Raw genomic sequence first — 20,599 nt, 5'->3', positions numbered from 1 at the left:
TTATATGATGGAAGTGCTATTAGAAAAAAAGATACAGTAGCAAATATTCGGAATAAAAAATAAGCTTTAAGGCAAACATCTTTGCTACGAAGAGATCACTTCATAATGATAAAATATTAAATCCACTAGGAAGATATAATGATTCTAGATTTCAATGTACCTAAATTTGCTTAAAGTACAGAAAGTAAAATTAACAGGATTATATGGGGGAATAGACAAATTCATAATCATAATGGGAGATATTTTTCACATTCTTTTCTCAATAATAAAATAGAGGAAAAAGCAGAGAGGACATAGAATGTTTGGACAACATAATTAATAGATGTGACACAAATAGACATTATACGTGGATCCAGACCTTGTTAGTTTGTATTCTAACTCCCATGGAAGAACATATGCTTAGGATCATGAGATCTTTTTTCTTACTTCTTCTTCTAGTTGGAGCACATGTGCAAGCAAGAGTAGGAAAAACCTACAATATCTACTGGTTTGCATTTCAAACAAGGAACTACAGTAATATGTATTTCAGGTCATATCCTGGATATGTATATTATAAAGTTAATTTTCATTTGCCCCTAATCTTATCAATTTGTATTAGTACTACAGATTGATTCTTTCACTGCTTAATTTTGTAAATTGATCTTGATGACAAATATCTTATCCAGACTTATCCTTCTTGTTAGGACATGGCAATAACAATATTAGTGTATGTTTTTATGGTAACTTAATTTGCCAATCTTATTGATAGAATTTACAGAACTGTTCAGAGGCTTTGGACCCACAATTTAGAACTTTTGTGAGAACCTCAGATTTCAGATCAATTACTGCTACATTACTAGGCAAAATTGATAGGGAAAAGTATATTTGGATTCCAATGTAATTCCCATAACCCTGCAAGTGGTAAGTATTCATTAAATGAATGGTGTGTTTCTATGCCCCTCTTAGAATAAGGAGGAGTGGTATGTGACTATACTGGGAATAAATAAGGAGGAGGATGAAGTCTGATAGATTTATTTTTAAGAAAAAATAAATAATCCCTCTTTCAACCTTTTCCATACATGTTTGGTCAGTTGTTCACATTAGAACGATTTTGAATATTTTATTAGAAAATTATCTCTAATAAAAAGCATTTAAGGGGCTGGAGATATACCTTAGTTGGTAGAATACTTGCCTCACATATGCAAGGCCCTGGGTTCAATCCCCAGCACCACACACACACTCACACACACACACACAGCATTAAAAAATATGAAAATGCTTTTTTTTTTCTTAAAAGACTGAAACCAACAATCAAGGTGAAAGACAGGATTTGCCACGCCATCATCTTTATTTTAACAGGCACACCTCTTGCAATCAAAATAATATATAGAATTATGTGAGGCAAAAACATTTGGAGGAATTCCATTTATTGTGGATGCATTTTCACAATATATTTTTATTGCAGCGATCAATTATCAGTGAAAAATATCAAGTGTTTATAACATTTTAAAGAATGGCAGATTCACAGAACATGCTAGTCAGCTTGCAGTTTTATCTCTTAAAGATAACAGAGAACTGTAATTAAACAAGTCAACGAGAAATTTTGTTTTACCAAAGATTAAATTTAAACTGAACAAAAATTCTACCTTAAAACTTATTCCTTCCAAACATTGGAATAAAAGTCAGGATCAGTACATTCTTTTCTCAACTTTAGATTTTCTAGAAAATACATAGAATAGTGATCAGGAGAAGCTCTTGTTCAAAAGTTCAGCAAAACAATGTTCCCTCACCACTGGCCTTAATTTAGATGTTGAACCATTTCACTCCAATGATGGGAATCCTCTACAGGGGAGTCTCACGGGAATTCTAGTTCATTTTATCGTAGACTTGTGTCTACTCTGTCATGGGTGGATGGCTTGTGCAATATTGGTGGCTTTCCTTCCTTTGGTCCAGGTTTGCTAAAAACTAGGGAATCCAACTAACCTTTCCTGATTTAGGAGGAAGACAGGCTTTGGAAGGCAGTGCTTACTCCACAAGCCAGCCCTCCCTGGCTAGCCTTTCTGGAGAAGTGGCTTATAACATAGTTATTTGGGATGCTCTCTCAGTATGGCAGGAATGGAGCCTAAGACAATTTTGGCTAAGTCAACTGAGGTATGAAATTAACCTGGTGAAGCTGTATGTATATGTCTATACTAGGACATTTTGCCAAGATACTGGTGTATCTTCCATCATCTATTATGAAGAGTAAAGACTTACATGCTAAAATAAGATCAGATATCTGTATTGTGTGTGTAAAAATGGTAAGTCAATAAGGACTCAGGGGAAAAAAATCATACTAGTAAAATTCACATATATTTTTGAAATTTTAGAACATTATCAACTTATGACAAGTACCAATGACCAACAAAGTAGAAAAGTTTAACTTGAAAAATAGTTCAAAGTATATGAAGGTGGAGGTACTAGTATATGAAGGTGTCACTCCTAAATGCTAGATTTTACTCACTTTATTTCTCTGCTTCCCTTCCAGACATGAGCCAAAGTTGGTCTTTGTTTATATCTCTGTCTGGAATTCCAATCTGTGCAGTATTGTCATTGAAATTCTTGTCTTTAAATCTTAGCCAAGGAAGAGACCTTAGCTATCATGTTGGCCAACTTACCATGAACTTTAATATTACAGGCTGAATTTGATTCAGACAGTAGATTTTGTAAAATTCACACTGGGCTTCAAAAATTGTCTTGAATTATAGACTAAATACTATGTATTATAGAAAATTTCAACTCCTTTTGACACTTCTAATCTTTCTTTTCAATACTTTCTTTTTTATAAGTCATCGGGCATTGAAAACATTTCCATACCTACCTGCCATGTTTCTGTTGGCAAATATGAAATATTAATATAATATTGTGTTTTTTTAATTTTTAAAGAGCTGTGATATTGGCTAGTTACAAAGACATACTACTAAAAATAATAGTCTAGCACATGAAAAGCACTCTACTGTTAGTGTGTTTGTATACGTGTATGCATATACATACATACATACATAATCAGGTAATCTAAAATGTGGGTCAGGCTACTACACTATCAAAGAAATCCACAAAAGCAACCAACCTAAAAAAAATCAGTACCACTGTCAGCTAAAATAATAATCCAATTTAGATATGAATCAGCACGAAAAAAAGTAATACCTTAACAGTACATCTTCTTTTTTAAAAAAGACATCATTATTGCAGAATTTTAAATCCAAAACGGGTTACTTTCAGAAACAGTTACCATGGCCTATGTAGATAATTTCTTCCATGCTTTATTCTAAAGTGCAGAAACAACATGACCTCTGTATTAACAACAACGACAAATATGGTTCCTTTTCCTAGATACTGCACACATTCCTCAGGCAACCTTAACCTCCTGTTGGTGACTCCAATGTGGTTGGTATCGCTGTTCAGACACGAGCAGTAGGAAAGTCTATTTCACAGCATGGGTTTCTTTAGAAACAGGCTCCTGTGCAAAGGCGGTACTTTTACCATGAACATCTCTAGATGTGATTATTAAATATAGTGATCATATACATTGGTTTACTGGGATATTGAAAAACAAAAGAAAATGAACCCAATTTTGTAAATTGACATAAATATAAAACAGAGCAAGTAGCCCTCTACAACTGAGGTGGTCCGGCGTCTTGAGCTCTTGGGTTCTTTCTCGAACTGTCTCAAACCTGCTAAGAGAAGAGAACTTTAAATCAACAGCCCAGAGTATTTCACCCAGATGGCTATGGCAGAAGAAAAAAAACATAGTGTGGCAGGAATAAATATTTATAAATGGGGGCTGGGGATGTGGCTCAGTGGTAGAGTGCTTCCCTAACATGTGTGAGGCACTGGGTTCAATTCTCAGCATCACATAAAAATAAATTAATAAAATAAAGGTATTGTGTCCCATTTACAACTAAAAGTCTAAACAAAAAATTATGAAAGGGAGAATTACTATTTACATTCTATTCAAATATGTCTTTTAGGCTACCCTTTTCTTCTGTTGATTTTTTTTCACTCTTCCTAGCTTTCTCCTGTATGTTCCTTTTTCCTATCTTGAACTTTGGCTTTGCTTGTGTCATTCAGAGTCCAGGAGGTTGTTTTAAGCTTCACTGAAAGGCCAGGAAATTCTAGGGGTGCAGAGGGGTGGGAGGAGAAGGGAGGTTTACATCCAGGATAGACACACATGACCGGGCAGTCAGTCAGGCCCCAGCAACATACAACGAAGAAGGAGGGTACACTCATCTTTGGTTTTCTCCCATTTCCCCCCACTAGCAATCTCTATATTCTCCCTGTTATTCTTATACCCAGACCTTGTGCTTGACCCACAGTTCTATTCCTATTCTATTCCCCTTCCCTCTTATCTAGCCACTAAAAATACTTACTGAGGTCCTAAAAGATATTAAGGTGTGGTGAATTTGCATTTTCGATGTGTTGTGCATTTTCATGACAAAGGAGGGTGGCATGACAGGTAGGTAATGGGTTTGGCATTTTGGAGCAGAACAAGCTAATCTACTGGTTCCTTATCTCAGCTCTGGGTCTGGTGGGCCTATTCATATTATTGCTATAGAAGGAGTTCAGCAGCATAGACCAGGGATGAGGGGGTGGTGTGTGAAAACTGTCACCCTCCTGCCTGGTTCCACCATGTGGCACAGTTCCAGGGAGTGCCATTCAGGCTGGATTGTATATGAGTGGTGTTTTCTGAGTCCTGACACTCTAGGTCATCTTTATTCCACTTCCTAGAGCTCTGGCTAAGAGAAGTATGTCCAGAGGGATTCCACTGTACCTGTGATGACGGACTATGGACAGCTCAGAGAGGAGGATGTATAAACACTTGGACTGCCACTTCTGAAAGGTCAGTTATCTATGCTAGAAGGATCACGAAGTCTTAGGCCAATAAGTTCATCCTTTGTTTAAAAAAACAAACAATTCTTCCTGTCTCCTGCCACCAATAAAACTATGGTATTTTACTCAGCAATAAAATCATGGCATTTGCAGGTAAATGGATGGCATTGGATAATGCTAGTGAAGTTAGCCAATTCCAAAAAAACAAATGCCGAATGTTTTCTCTGATATAAGGAGGCTGACTCATAGTGGGGTAGGGAGAGGGAGCATGGGAAAAATAGATGAACTCTAGATAGGGCAGAGGGGTGGGAGGGGAAGGGAGCAGACAGAGGTTAAGAAGGATGGTGGAATGTGATAGACATCATTATCCAAAGTACATGTATGAAGACACAAAGTGGTGTCAATATACTTTATATACAACCAGAGATATGAAAACTTGTGCTGTATATGTGTAATAAGCATTGTAATGCATTCTGCTGTCATTTATTTTTTAAAAAATTAATAAAAAAAAAACTAATGTAAGAAAATTTAAAACTATACATTTCCTGCTGAATAAGAATACAGGCTCAGGTCAGCTTCACTAGCGATCCAGGTTTTGCTGCTTATTTCCTGTGTGCCTTTAGGAAAGTTACTTAACTTCTCAGTGCCTCATGGCTGGAGGATCAAATGGGATAATAACAGCACCTGGCGTAGGGTGGATGCTCCCTCACAGTGGTGTGTAGTGGTGATCATTCCTCCCAGGTGCTTTTTATATATTTGGCAATCATTTGGAAATCTGAACTTATTTAAATCATTTTAAGTAGAGAGGCTGGGCTAGTGGGACTTATGGGAATCAAGGAGCAACATATAACCAATAGAGAAGGTAAAGTAACATACCCAGGCAGCTGCACCAGACTTAAGAGGGTGCGGAAGATAGGAAAGGGAAAGTAATTCTCTCATTTCAGTGAATCCCAGTGGTTCTCTAGTTGCCTTTGATGTGTTCTTTGGCCTGAGTTTGCTTAAAAAGTGCTTCTGTCCCTAGAGTTCTACGTCCACTAAGAAGCAGTCTAATCTTACTCCTGGTTGGTCTCTCTTTAATTTTTCCTCTATTAAAGGAGAAGACTGGATCTGTTTTTTGAAATGGAGAAGGGCTTCAGTTAGGAGTTGAATTAGCTCCTTGTATAACAAGGGGGCCCTATTTGTAGTCTGAGCGTCCTTTAGATACTGTCCAGAGCCCCCTTTCTGAAGAATGAGCATTCCCTTTACCCAGAGGATGTCAAAAGTAAAAGAGGCATTCTGAGCATTCCTAGCCATTAATGTTCACAGGGCAGCACATTTTGCCTGACTTGTGAATATTATTTCAATTCATTGCCATGGCAACCTGGGGCCTGAGGCTGCTGGCAGTGTTTCCTAGAATGGCTCTGGAAAACAGGTCTGGTTCTGTCTACTCAGGAAACAGGCACTTCCCCCTAAGGATCTGCTTTCCCCAAATGACCGTGGCATCACACTGGGTCCTTGCAAAGATACGTAGACCCCTGTCATCCCATGTGCCCATCTCTGCTGATCTTCCTAAGTACAGCAATGGAACAGTGGGTCAATGATATTTCTCCTTTGACAAAATGTTATATGGCAGGGTTCATTAAGAAAATAAACCTCTAGAGGGATGGAGGTGAAGAGAGGGGGCAGGGGGTTAGCAAGGATGGTGGAATGTGATGGACATCATTATCCAAAGTTCATGTATGAAGACATGAATTGGTGTGAACATACTTTATATATATATTCATACAGAGATATGAAAAATTGTGCTCTATATGTATAATAAGAATTGTGATGCATTCTGCAGCCATGTAGTTAAAAAATAAAATCAATTAAAAAAAAAGAAAGAAAAGAAACCTCTAAAATACCAGTTCTTCAGAGAGTTTACCTTAGTGGGGGAAGTGACCTTATCCACAGATTGCTTTTCCCAGAGGTTCCGTTTGCCAGTTACGTCTCCTGGCCTCAAGTCCTAATGCAGAAAGAAGAGAAAGCAGAAGCCTTTGATAGGTAGCCATTTATATTTTCTGACCAGGTCTAAATCAATCACCACCTCCATTGTCTTGTTTGGATTAACTTGTTGTTTAGTGCACTTGACCCCAGAGAACTCAAGTGGATGGCATTAAAAGGATCACTCACTGTTAATTGATTTTATAAAGACCTCAACCTGATTGATGGCATGAGAATGGGCTGGAATGACATACAGCATCTGGGTCCTTGTCCTTCACCAAAGATTTACAGTTTATCAAACAGTGAAATTAGAATATAAGCATATCTAAAATAATGTAGCCTACTTCTAACTTTCTATGAAAAGTGAATAGAGCATGGGTTATTTAAAAATAACTTATTTGGGGTTTAATCAGCATTTTTCCCCTTGTAGATTAACTTTCTTTCTTTGTACCCCACCACATCCCCAGCCCTTACTGCTTTAGTGCGTGACTTCTGGTTGCCAACACTGCACTTCTTTGCCTCAGACCTTTCTCTAGCTGTAGATGCCCACTTGCCTGCATAGTTCATATCCCAGGAGCATCTCTCAACCACTGACCAGTGAGCACAGGCACAAGAATGCTTCTCAGACCTCCTCATGCTCTGGGGTAGGAAGTCTTAGAAGCATGTGTTCTCCAGGGTTCCAGGGCTTCCCCAGCGAGATTCACTTTTAACAGCCCATTCAGTGACTTGCTTAATAACACAGTCCCTACTGTCTGCTTTCTTCTCCCCATCTCAATCCCTGTAGTATTTTCTTCACCTCCCAAATAAACCCCTTGCACTAGGATCACTGTCTTGGAGTCTAATAGCCCAGATAAAACCTTTTTCTAACTGTACTTTCCTCCCACCAAAAAACCTTTTGTGTTTCCTAGGGGCAAGTGGGTAATTCAGAAGAACCTAGCCCCACAAAAATAAATGTCTATTGCAAATTGTACCCATAAGGGAAGTTGAGAGTCAATGACATATGTAAGTACATGTGGGGATCTTGGGAAGGAAACACTAAAATATGATCTATAACAGTTATAGAGCTTTGAGCCTTTATTTACTGCCTCATAACTAATTTTGTTTGGATGAGGATCCAAAATTCTGTTTCCATTTACTTTTCTTCCAGCATCTGCTTATATTAGTACTTGGCAAAAGGTAGTTTGTAGAAAATAAATGTGTTTTACTGAAATAGTACTGCTTATTTTGGCAAACTCTTTTCTCATTTAAGAAGGCAAAAGCTCACAGCAATTGCATCTATCCATGGACACAGGTCTAACTGAACGTATTTCTAATACATAGCATTGAGATCTCAACACTGAAAATGCACTATTAAATGGTACCATGTGAAGCACTTCAGATTTGCCTTAATCTTATTGAATTTCTGGATTTCTGCTGTGGCATGAATTCCTGATATTCTATTAGAGTTATACTTATTTAACTTGGAAACATTAAGCAACAAATCAGGACTTTTTTTTTTAAGAATTTCACTACATTTGCCAATGTAGGTAAAAGTTGCCAAATTGTCTGGAAAACTGTTTTGAAATTTTGCAAAGTATAATTAGGAACGTGCTGATGGAAACTCGGAAAAGTGGCTGTTATCACATTATTTATTTGATTTGTGCGGAACAAATATTTTTCTTTCACATGAAGCTTCTTCTACCTGAGAAAACGGATTGCGTTTTCCTTAAATTTTGCCAGTGAATCTTTGGAGATTACTTAAAGAGTTTAAAGAGTCAGTTTTAAGAAAATATTAGCATCCTTAGATCAAAGGGGAAATATAAATGGAATTACCTGACCAGACTACATTTTAGAGAAAGACCCACTCCGGAAGAAGAGGGAGAAATGAAGGCAGGAGAGGCAGGTTTCCAATCAACCAGACCAAAGAGGGAAGAAGAGAAGCCAGCTGAGAAAGACACTGTTGATGGTTGTGTTTTTTTTAAACAAAAAGAAAGACAAATTAGCTTTTTAATTACTGTATAACATGCAGTTCAGACACAAAGAATAAGACAAACCAGCCAAAACAAACACTTAGAATTGAATTCCAGTTACAAAATGACACGGAAATCCTGTAAATTCTATGCACAAACAGCTTAAATGTCCCAGTAAGAAATCTGCTATAGGTCAATGTTTAATTTTATATAAATTAATTTTCAGGAATTCCAAATACTATTGAGTTGGCAAACTGTTCTGAGCACATGTAATTCTTAAGATCTATGAAAATTATTACTTTTCTACTGGTATATGATGTTTTTCTCTGCAGTGAGCTTAGAAGTCAACACTTTAATCCTTCGATTTACTGTTTTCCTTCTTCTTGGCATTTCCCTGGATGAGGACCATTTGGTTCCATTAATTTCTCACTGGTTTAGTCCTAATGGCCACATATCTCTATGCAAGCACAAACCTAACTTTCTCCTCCCTCCATCCTACATCAAGGAATAGAAGCAATGAGCTGGCTGTAAACTGTCCCCTCTCCCAAATCAGAAGACAGCTTTATGACTCTCCTAATTGTCCTTGTTTTTAGGAATCTTTTGACATTCTGGGCTCAGGATCAGTCTGGCCTGAGTTCGAATGGTGTCAAACTCACAAGTTTTCCATGAAGGACCAAGGTGGAAACACCCAATGGCCAAAGAGGCTTGGCAGTAAGAAATTAAGGAAAAGAGGGAATCAACAACCTCAAGAATTCAGCTTTCTATGCTTCAAAGTATACTTTAAGAGTATACTTTAGGACAAAGGATACTCTTAAAAATGAAAATACAGCACAATGGTGTGGGTCAAGCCACACAGATCTTAGTTGCAGGCCAACAGTGTGAGATCCTATGGATGAGACCAAGATCCTTGATTGAGCTGTTTTTCTAAACCACCTTTCTTGGATTTTTTTTTTTTTTTTGCCTGCCTATGTTTAGGCATCTGTAGGATTCTTCCAACGCTTCCCACACTGCCAAAACTTCACCCTTCTGTTGGACCAATAGTGTCTGGGCTACACATGTCTGCTGTACTGAACTCTAAGTCATATTCTCCCCCAGTGAGAATGCCCTGTTGCTATCCATTCTCTGACATGTTGCTGGGAAGCTAGGTCTAAAATATGGGTCACTACTACTACCACTGGAGCATGCATAAAGCTTAAAGTGGCTTAATAAGCACATAAGACCTAGTATTTTATTTACAACATGAGTTACATTTTGATTTCTTCCAATATGGTCCTTATTCAGGAAGCTACCTTGGTCCACAGAATCAAATGTGAAGAAAGAGATCACTAAAATCATAAGAACTGCCATATTTGTTTTTTTAACCTCTACCTTCCAGGAGGTGGTCTAGCAAATCACTTGCTAAATTGTAGGTAAAGCAGACATTGATTCCATAATTTCCCCATTCTGCCTTTTATTAGGAAGCCATTAGCCAACAATAATCCTAGAAAATTATTATTTAGTATGGTGGGAACTTTGGCATGGTTATGCCAATTATAATAATAACTGAATTTAATCTTTTAAATCTTTCCATTAGAGTGACATACAGATTATGATAAGACTGTAGTTAAATTGCTGATAAACAAGTAGGGATCAAATTTCTGAGAACAAGTTGGTATAGGAACGAAATAGATCATAAATGCTATAAACCTGAAAAAAATTACCACTTCCTCTATTAATGTGCCATACTCAAAGAGGAAAACATTATCTTTCCCTCCTTTTTCCTTTTCTATCTTGAGAGTTCTCCAGGGGGTCTATGAGCTTCTTGGACTTGTAGATGTTGTGTGGGAGAGGTTCCTTACATTTGATTAGGCTTTCAAATGGGTCCATAATTGAAAAAGTTTACTAGTCATTGGCCTGGAATCAGAAGCTTTGTACAAATTGTCATGGTTTGTTTTTTGAAATAATTTTTACTCTGTAAGTTATGGGTACTTGGAAACTTAAGGCACTAAAGAGCAAATACTTTTGAGATATGTTTTCTTGTCTCCACTGAATCCTTTTACAGGTCCTCCTCTCCTATATCTAGCTGTGTTGGTCAATATGTAAAGATTTTCCAATTGAAAATTGCATTTGCACTGTTTATGCTTCTTGTGAACCTTCAGGCAAAGTGTCTTGGGTTGAATAGTAATTAATAGCCTCAAGGAATTGTACTAAGAAGGATATGCAGCTGGTCGTGGTGGCACAAGCCTGCAATCCCAGAAGCTCTGGAAGCTGAGGCAGGAGGATTGTGAGTTCAAGGCCAGCCTCAGCAACTTAGTGAGGTCCTAAGCAACTTAGTGAGACCCTGTCTCTAAGTATTAAAAAAAAAATGTTAAAGCTTTGGGGATGTAGTTCCCCTAGGTTCAATCTCCAGTTCCAAAAAACAAAAAAATTTAAAAATTAAAATTAAAATAAAAAAACAAACATGTCCTTTTTTTTTTAATTGGAAAATTACAGAATTTAAATTTAGTGACTTTAGAGATTATATGTGGAGTGGACAGATACAATTAAATGCTATTGTGGCTCAACACCAGAGACCTGGTATTTAGAAAGTTTCTCTTCTCCTTCTAGAATGTAGGGTTTAAGTCAATTAACTCTGCTTCCTTGGGTACCAACAAAGGTATACAGCCAACCTAACAGAATGCTCAGCAATACACAATAGGGTATTTATATGTAAGGCACTTACCATACACACTCAATGAAGGTTAAAATAAAAATTTTTAAGTAATATAGCTACACTTGATAAATGAGAAAATTTTAGATTTTTAAAAACAACACTCATGGGCTGGGGATGTGGCTCAAGCGGTAGCACGCTCGCCTGGCATGAGTGCGGCCTGGGTTTGATCCTCAGCACCACATACAAACAAAGATGTGTCCGCCGAAAACAAAAAAATAAATATTAAAAAAATTCTCTCTCTCTCTTTAAAACAACAACAACAACAACAACACTCATAATCAGTTTTTCTAGTTGCTAAATTAACTGGTTATAGGAAAAATAGCCCCAAGTTATCTAATTTCCAATTTTTTATGGTTTTCCTCTGCAGGTACTGATAATAAAATGATAGCAATTAATTATTTCAACAACTACCCAAGAACTGCATTTTTATGCCAAGTTATAGAAACTAGGTAAATTAGAAAATATGGGTTCAAAAAGGCCAATATACATTCTTTTGGGAATCGGGTAGAAAGTCTTCATAACAGAGAAGCAGCCAAAGTAATTTGACATTTTGTTTTCAAATTCCTATCTGTAGTTTATAGAATAGAAGCTGAACAATAGACCAGTGAAGGGTCTAAGTTTGAACTGCTCTACACTCTGGCTAAGTCCTCCTCTCAGGGTGGAGAGGTGATAATATGGCTCCATTGACCCTCTGGGTGATCACGGTAAGGCTGCCGGGGACCCTCCAGGTGCACACCTCCTTGCTTGACACTCAGCAGACAGCAGAAGCGCCTTCTTTCCTAAATCAACAGACCAACTGCCCGTTTGCTGCTGCTGCTGGAAGCTGAGATCACAGAAACTCAGAAAAACCTGCAGCTACTTACAGAAGGTTTGGGAGCAGGTGACTTATTCCCATCCGGGGTTTTAGTTAGCCATTCATTGATGCGGCTGGAGACTCCCACCTTCAGGCCAGCAGTTTCCTAGTATCAATCATCCAAAACATTAAATTAAAAAGTAAACTTAATCTGGGAAGGGATCTTGAAAGCAACCCCTAAGTACCATTAAGTATTATTTTACAGAACCATAAACCTAAATGATATTGATACTAAAGGAATATCTGCTTTTCTTTCTTGTATACCTCACACCATCCCAACCCAAAGAGTTAGCAAGTAACCTCAGGCATTTTACTTAGAGGTCTATGGCCAGGTCTAGTACACAGGATCGTTTCCTGAGTACATTTGCCCTCAATTTGCTTTTATGGTCATTTCAAAATAAAAAAGTACAAATTGCACCTTTACCAGTGCTTTTATTACCAACTAGTGTGACTTCTAAAACAAAATGAGGGGAAAAAAATCTACTCCTCTAAACTTAAAAGACAAAAATCACACGCTTACCTTATTTGGTGTGCCTGATGCAGTCGGGGAGGAGAACACATTCCCTTTCTCCCACATGCTCTTGATATTGCGTACCCCTTCAGCAGGAACAGGAAGATCAGAGGCTGCTGGCTTGATAGGTTTTGCAGTTTTTGTTCCCTGAAATGGGTGAATTATCTTTAGGATTGGTGCTGAGAAGTTTGTCCTTGTAAAATTATAGAAAGCTGATCTTTCTCAACAGGATCATTCAAAAATTTCATTGTGTATACACCTTCACCAAAAATAAGTCATAATTTCTGTTGTAAAAGTGTACTCTGGGCTGATTCCATGGTAGTGGGTTATCAGAACTTATTAACATTAGTGTTACTAAAGTTGATATACAACTCCCCACTGCTAAATTTGACTGGCTTAAAAAAATTAAAACAAAACCAAAACTGTACTCTGAAGACATATAGCCCCCAAAATAAACTGTAAGAGCTTTCAAAAATGAAATATGCTTTCTAATGGAGTGTTATTTATTTTTAAGGTAAGTCTAACTTTTTACATTCAGTAGATACATTTTAAATCCTTACTATGGGCAGGCAACTTTGCTAGGTTCTGAAAAAAAGAGGGTATTCAAGTATGCTTGAAAGGTGGGCAAAAGTCTGCTCTGTAAGCTACAGTGGGTTTAGGTTTCAATAGAAAGATGGTAACTAGTTACAAGTGTTTCTTTCACATTGTGGAAAGTTCAATGAGAAATAATAAGTATTATATAGCCTGGCAAAAGGGGACAGAATACTGAACATGGTATGTTTGGGGGCATAAACAGACTACTCTGACCTGGCAAATGACTCAGAAGTAATAAAGGGAACAAGAGGAACAAATTCTGTTCTATGCCAAGGTAACAGCATGTGCAAATATTCTGGAGCAGGGAAGTGCTTCAAGACTAAAAGACTGAGATATTTTAGCATGATGAATACACTGGAAGGAGGAAAGAATGGATGTAAGTAAGGGAGATATGCATTTGAGATACTTTTCCTCTGGTCTTGCTCTGTGGCCTGTGGTCAAGATGGTCAACTATAATAAGTGGCACCCCTAGGGGCCATGTCTTAAAAAATAATTTTGCCAGTCTCTGCAAAGTCTGAAGTCTGTCTCGATTTCATTAGACTTATTAGTGCCAAGACCAACTGAACCACAGAAAATTGCTGTCTGCAATTTGTCTTATATTTAGTGGACATTAATCTTATGAGTAAAAATCACATCTCGAGTGTTAGGACTTGATTATTATTGATTATTATAATTTGACAAACCAGAGCTCTCCATTTCTTATTTCCTCTTATCATTTGTTTGCAAACTATCTTATAGGCATCTCCATTCAAGGGTACAAAGAAGATGAGAAAAAACAAACTAATATAATTACTTCATTGCAGACACTCTGATTCAGAAGGAGGCTAAAAGCATTGACTGAAGTCTACATAAAGAGAACAAACTAGAGACGTACCTTAGTCAATGAGACCTGTCCTCTGAGTGTCATTAGAAATACACATTATTTCCAAATACAGTAAAACCTCCAGGTCAATCAGATTCAAACTATTGTCCTTCAAACTTGAGTTGTCTATAATCTTTACATTAATTTATACTATTATTTATTTAATAGTAAGACATTTTATAAACAAAGGAGGATTAAGCAAAATTGTAAGGGACCTAGTTAAATCAAATATAAGAATATATTGCAAAAAGAATTGAGGATAGCGAAGACACACCTGTGAACATGTACACAATATAGTTAACTACCAATAAACTCATTCATTAAAAGAATAACACTCAAACATACAGGCTGAAAGTAGTGAGCAGTAATCTATTTAAAACTCTTCTGTAACTATAATATTTTATAACCTTATTTACATTTTATATTTATCTTTTATTACTGTATTTCTCCATAACTTGTGCAAAGTACAGTAAAACATCATTAACACCTCAGTGGCTCCTGGATTTCTTTATTCTGAGTGAATAAAGGGCATCAGAGCCTATTTCTGTTCAACAGCACCACAACAAAAATACCAATACCTCCTGTTAATATTGGAGGCCAATTCTCACCTCAATTGCACTTGTGTATTGCTCCAGTCTGCTGTCTATCTTGGAGACTACTGCAGCTTGATGAGTTGTTTTGACACCACTGCTAAATAAATAAACATATGCATAAAAATATGAGAGAAAATAAGTGTGATGGTGTACACCTGTAATGCCAGTGATTCAGGAAGCTTCAACAGGAGGATTGCAAGTTCAAGGCCAGCCTTAGCAATGTAAGAAGACCCTCAACTACTTAGTGGCACTCTGACCCAAAACAAAAACAAAAAATAAGAACTGGGGATGTGGCTCAGTGTTAAAGCACTCCTGGATTCAATCCCATCTCTCTCTCTCTCTCTCTCTCTCTCTCTCTCTCACACACACACACACACACACACACACACACACACACACAACTCTCTCTCTCTCTCTCTCTCTCTCTCTATATATATATATATATATATATAAAATCGATATATATATATATTCGATTTATCTAATTAGATCCACCAAACTTCATTCATGGGATAGAAGAATATTTCCATGTATATAATAGCTAGTTATTCCCAATTGAACCATATTTACCTTTTCTGCACAGACTTATTCAAAAATTCTGCTCGTTCTTCTATCTAGGAATTGAAAAAGAAAATAAATCCTGTTAATATTTTTAGCCCATGCTACTATTGTTCTTGAACCTGGTGAATAAAAATACCAAAGAATGTATAAAAGGTATTAGGACAATATTGCAGCAGCTCAGCTGGGGAAAATACAAATAAGGCATTTGATGGAGATTTGGGAGGTGAAGGTAGGATTGGCAAAGGATAGTGAAAATAAGTAGAGAATTACAAAGTGTGGGAAGCAAGTTAAGAATCAGATGATAAAAGTGCTTCTAAAATATTATAATGACTGTCAAATTAATCACTCATAATATTATAATGACTGTCAAATTAATCACTCATACATTAAAATCCAAACTTCCATGTGGTGGCATTTGGAAGTGAGGCTCTTTGGAAGTCATTAGGTCATGAAGTTGGAGCCCTAAGGAATGGGATCAGTGCCCTTATAAGGGAAGACATGAGAGCCTGCTTACTCCGTCTGTTCTTTGGCCATCTGTAAAGAAGGAAGAGAGCTTCACCAGAACCCAACAATGCTGGCATCGATCTCAAAACTCCCAGCCTCGAAACTGTGAGAAATAAATGTTTGTTTTTTGAGCCACTCACTCTATAGTAATTTTCTAGTCTAAACTGATTGAGATGAGGGACATTCAACCACATCAGCCTAGGGTAGGTAACTATCATCCAGGTGGTTCTGAGGCTGACCTGGACAGGGTAACAAAAACTTGTCAGCACATGTGTGCTTTGGAACAGGCAGTCATACATCAAGAGATCTGTACTATTTGCTAATATTGATGGACAATGTGTAGCAGAGAACATCTCCAGTCTCGAGTTGGGTACCACATGGAGTCAACAAATATTTATTGATTTATAAAGAATGTATGAATTTAAGTGATAAAGTTTCAGTGACATACAATGTTGATTTAGTAGCAAAAAGAAGTTTGTAGTTTAAAAAGAAAGAAAGACCACTGAATGGCCCATCTAGCATATATAAACCAGTTTATGGGGTTTTGTTATGGCAATCTGAGCAGACTAAGAGACAAGGACTCTTGTCTCTTTAGTAAAGAAGAATATAAAGCACATAAACAGAATGTTAAAAAACCAATGGTAGGTACCCTATTAAAGATAAGAACAAAATGGTATGTCTAAGGCAAGCAAGTATCTGGGGGGAGTTGGAGAAGGCTTCTCAGTAGTTTGATACTTTCAGTTTGTAGTTTTCACAGTTTCATGATTGAATTTATGAAAGTGAGAATGGAAGTTCAGGTTCGAGGGGAAAGGACAGTTTTAACAAAGAAATTCATGTTCAAGGAGTTGGGGCAGGTGGGGAGGTGGAGCTGAAGAACTCATGGTGGTGGCAGAGCTCAGGGAGCATCCTTCTCACTTTGGCCATCACAGTTATTCACATCCAAGGTGCTCAGAATCCCACCTCCTGTTTCTGGAATAGCTTATCCAGCTCGACTTTTTGTGTTTTGTTGGGACTCACCATCCTATGGATTCCCTCTTGTTGGGAAAATGCCATAACTTAATGGCTGAAAGGAATGAAACGATTTGCATGGAATTTGTAAATTCAATGTTCTATTGAATGTCCGACCAGTTAACCAGGGAAATTTCTCTAAAGACCATGAGATGGCAGTGTTGTCTTGAGAAGAGATTATATAGAGACCATCAAAGTTTAGAAAATTGATACTATTCCATGCTTCACTATCAATACATGAAAACAGTAATAATTATACAAACCTCTAAATTAATTTAAAGTTTATTCTTTGCTTGTTTTACGTATAAAAATTACTCACTGCTAACATAGTTTAACAATGAGACCAGTTTCTGAGCTTCTCAGATAACAGAAGTCATGAGAAATTAAAAAAATACATTTTTTGATAATATTTAATAATATTAAATATTTTATATTATTTGATAATATCAAATAGCAATGTGCCTGACCCTGTTATGAAGAAATTAATAAATGTCTTGATCTTTTTTTTTTTAAAACATCTTCTCTAATTGATTGCTTACACATGCTTCTTTACCAGAGGGAGTTGATAAAGGGATTTGGGGAGAGCTAGATGAAATGGAAAGCCAGGTGTGGAGTTGAGGGAAAGACCAGGAATAAGGAAGTCGAGGCACTTGGCCAACAGGAGCTAATCAAAGAAGAGAGACAAGAGTTGTAGTTTCTCGGGAAAACAGAGTAGCATCTGGAAGCCTATAGAACCACTGGTTTCTTCACGTTATCAAGACTGTTCAGGGAAAGCTCAGCTGGAGGGGGATCTTAAAGAAAGTAGAAAGACAGAGTATGGTTTTTCTCCTTGGTTGAGCCAGGAACAAAAGACCCAGACTGGGAGCAGTTGGACTCTGGGGACTGTACAGACAGAGATAGGCAGAACTGATGAAGTTATTTACTTTCTCCTTTTTCCTTTTTCTTCTAGAGACTGGCCTGCAATCCAGGGCCTGTTCGCCCAGTGGGAATAATGCAGTCTGTGTTTTTTGCCTAGCTCTCAAGATAAGAATAATTTTTTACATTGTTAAATGCAAAAAATCCAAAGAAGAATGATATTTTTTACCATAAGAAAACTATGAAATTCAAATTTCAGTGCTGATAAATAAAGCTGTCTACCACATGAAGCCTCTCTCTACTTCTTCTGCTTTGCTGAGGTCTCAATGATTAGCATTTGGTTCCCTCTGCAATTCTTGAATTGTTTCCTGTGAGTTAGTCAGTCACGTTAGCTTCACAGGGCCTGCAACTTGCTTCATACTGCTCTTTCTCAATGGTGTACAGCACACATGAGGTATATGACAAATACCAAGTACTAAATAACAAAATTCCTCTGTGGCTTAATTAGGATTTTTCCCTGAAACAGACCTCAAGATGAGGGTTCCAATACAAATATTGTTATGTTTTTCTTAAAGTAAGGGATACACTCTGAGAAATGACAATTAGGTGATTTTATTGTGAACATAATAGAGTATACTTACAAAAACAAGACAGCTATGATGTAAGTAGGTGATATAATTTTATGGGACCACCACTGAACATCCAGTCTATTATTGGCCAAAATGTCATGGTATGTTGCATGATTATGGTCAATTTGGGACCCAGATGGACAAGGAACCAGACCATCATAAAGACTAAGTGAAGTTATTTGAAGATAAAATATTCTGATTTTCATCTGAAGAAGTAATAACTATTAAAATGTAAGTAACTGGTTTTCATCGTTTTTGAGTGCTACATCACATGATCTCATAGAACACCCTCAACCACTGGAGCCTGGCTATAATTATATGCTGTCTTTGCTTCTTATTGATACTTTGTAACCTAGCTAGGCTGATGGAAAATGAGGATAGAATAAATGTAAAATTTTCACTCAAGATTCATTCATTCTTTGATCTATTCCTTTAACAAATATTTATTAGTATCTTCATTATGCAAGGCACTGTGCTAGGTGCTCAATTAAATGTTAACCCTCAAAACAAAAGATACATGACATTGATTATAAGCAACAGATAGTGCTTTCCTGAGTCTGCTGTCCTTTTCCCTACATCAACTATTCCATCATCTCCCTGGCTCAGCTCCTTCCCTTCTCTAGGAAGCACTTCTGTCACACAGAAACTCCGCTCCATGAGGGCAAGAGTAGGACCAAACTCGTCCTGGCAAAGGACCCTATCCAAGTTGCTTTTCATCTCTTCCCATGATAACAGCTCTGAAATGTGAAAGGTAGCCCTTCTTTTAAAGATGATGAAGCCAGTGTGCAAAGCAGTATAAGCCCTTTTCAAGTTTCAAATGCTCTAAAAGCTCATTTTATAAAGTTTAAATGTTCCATTTTCAATCGCTCAAAGCAATGAAGTACACAGAGAATGGATCAATGAAATTGAGAATCATCAAATGTCATCTTAATGTATATCAAAGTGCCACATTAACAACAGATACAAATCTCACCTCTTTCTTTCCTTTCCAAATGTTATAAACAAGAGAAGCTATGAAATAGCTGAAAAAGAGGGGGACTGTGCTCGAGATCCTCCAAATTTCGTGTGTGGAGCTCTAATCCCCAGTGTGCTGATGTTGCAAGGCAGGGAAGTAGCCAGGTCATGAGGTGAGCCCTCATAAATGGGATTAGTGCTCACAAGAGATGGAGGGGGCACCACTGGCCCTCCTTTCCGTTCCACCCTGTGAGAAGGCAATGAGAAGTCACCATCTGGGAGGCCCAGGCCTTCGCCAGCTGCTGAATCTACTGGCACCTTGACCTGGACTTGCCAGTTTCCAGAACTGCGAGCCAGACATTTCTGTTGTTCATAAATTACTCAGTCCAAGGCCTCTTACAGCAGTCTGAACAGAAGGATGGCAAAGAGAGAAATGAAGCAGAGGAAGGCCTACATGATCCATGACTAAACGGGGACCTAGAGCCAGGTTCTGTTGGAAGAGGAATACTATACGAAGGTTTTGTAGGGGAGAGAAATACCTTGAGAGATGAGCCTTTAGGAGTGAAGCACTTGAAGGGCTTCTTGTCGTCTGACAAGCCATCTTCGGGCATCTTCTGGCGTTTCTCAGCAGCTTCTGCCCTTCGCCTCTCAATCTCCTCCTTTAGCCTCCTCTTCTCTTCCTAAGACAGAAAGAACAAATAACAAGGACTTCAGGGCCGGTTTCAGGGGAAGGGGAAGAGTGTTCTGGGAGAAAGAACACCAGCCAAGGCAACAGACTCCCCCTCCAGCAACTGTGTGTCCTTTGCCATGTTATTTATCTGCTATATGTTTCAGTTTCTTCATCTGAAAAATAGAGAGGATTCCTAGTAGACACTAAACATCTGCTACTTAAAATGTGGAGATTAATGCTCAGTATGGTCGATTCCCTTAAAGGGATGCATTAGCCTTACTATCCTGTAAGTCATTTAATACCGACTCTTCATTTTTGTATAAATGCAACAAACACAAATATCCTTCCCATCTATTTCCTAGAAGATTTGTTAAAAACAAGAACATTTATGCAAAAAATTTAATAAATCCATGGTACTACATTAACCAAATTGCACGAGATGGTTTTAGGGTTGCCCCTGGTCTCAACTGAATACATTTACATTTTAGCCCTCTGTTTAGTTATTGATTATGTATTATTTTAGATGGTTTGACAAAACCAAAATGATGCCCATA

The 20,599-nt window shown here is 37.6% G+C and overlaps 1 protein-coding gene and 1 long non-coding RNA gene across 11 annotated transcripts in view; one reads left to right on the top strand and one right to left on the bottom strand.

Moving 5' to 3' along the window:
* Positions 1–1,389: 1,389 nt before the first annotated feature.
* Cald1 (caldesmon 1) overlaps positions 1,390–20,599 on the bottom strand; it is a 203,886-nt gene continuing 184,676 nt past the window's right edge. For 4 of the 10 annotated variants that reach the window (XR_013435419.1, XR_002484622.3, XR_002484623.3 and 1 more), the window contains 8 exons: positions 19,915–20,055; positions 15,435–15,478; positions 14,880–14,961; positions 12,825–12,962; positions 12,315–12,410; positions 8,623–8,746; positions 6,752–6,832; positions 1,390–3,692 (listed from right to left, as the gene is read on the bottom strand). Coding sequence is in view for 5 of the 10 variants with exons in the window: in XM_040291402.2 (XP_040147336.2) it covers positions 3,687–3,695; positions 6,752–6,832; positions 12,315–12,410; positions 12,825–12,962; positions 14,880–14,961; positions 15,435–15,478; positions 19,915–20,055 (591 nt within the window). In the remaining 5 variants the exon portion in view is untranslated. Of the gene's footprint in view, positions 3,696–6,751; positions 6,833–8,622; positions 8,747–12,314; positions 12,411–12,824; positions 12,963–14,879; positions 14,962–15,434; positions 15,479–19,914; positions 20,056–20,599 lie in introns of all 10 variants that reach the window. The other 6 variants (XM_040291403.2, XM_040291404.2, XM_040291402.2 and 3 more) reach the window with 4 other exon arrangements.
* LOC144375464 (uncharacterized) lies at positions 15,341–18,082 on the top strand. The gene is made up of 2 exons (XR_013435421.1): positions 15,341–16,034; positions 17,887–18,082. It is a non-coding gene; the product is annotated as an uncharacterized LOC144375464 (long non-coding RNA).

This window comes from Ictidomys tridecemlineatus, chromosome 2, assembly GCF_052094955.1.
Source record: "Ictidomys tridecemlineatus isolate mIctTri1 chromosome 2, mIctTri1.hap1, whole genome shotgun sequence".
Classification (NCBI taxonomy): domain Eukaryota; kingdom Metazoa; phylum Chordata; class Mammalia; order Rodentia; family Sciuridae; genus Ictidomys; species Ictidomys tridecemlineatus.
This window is presented reverse-complemented; position numbering and strand designations above follow the sequence as displayed.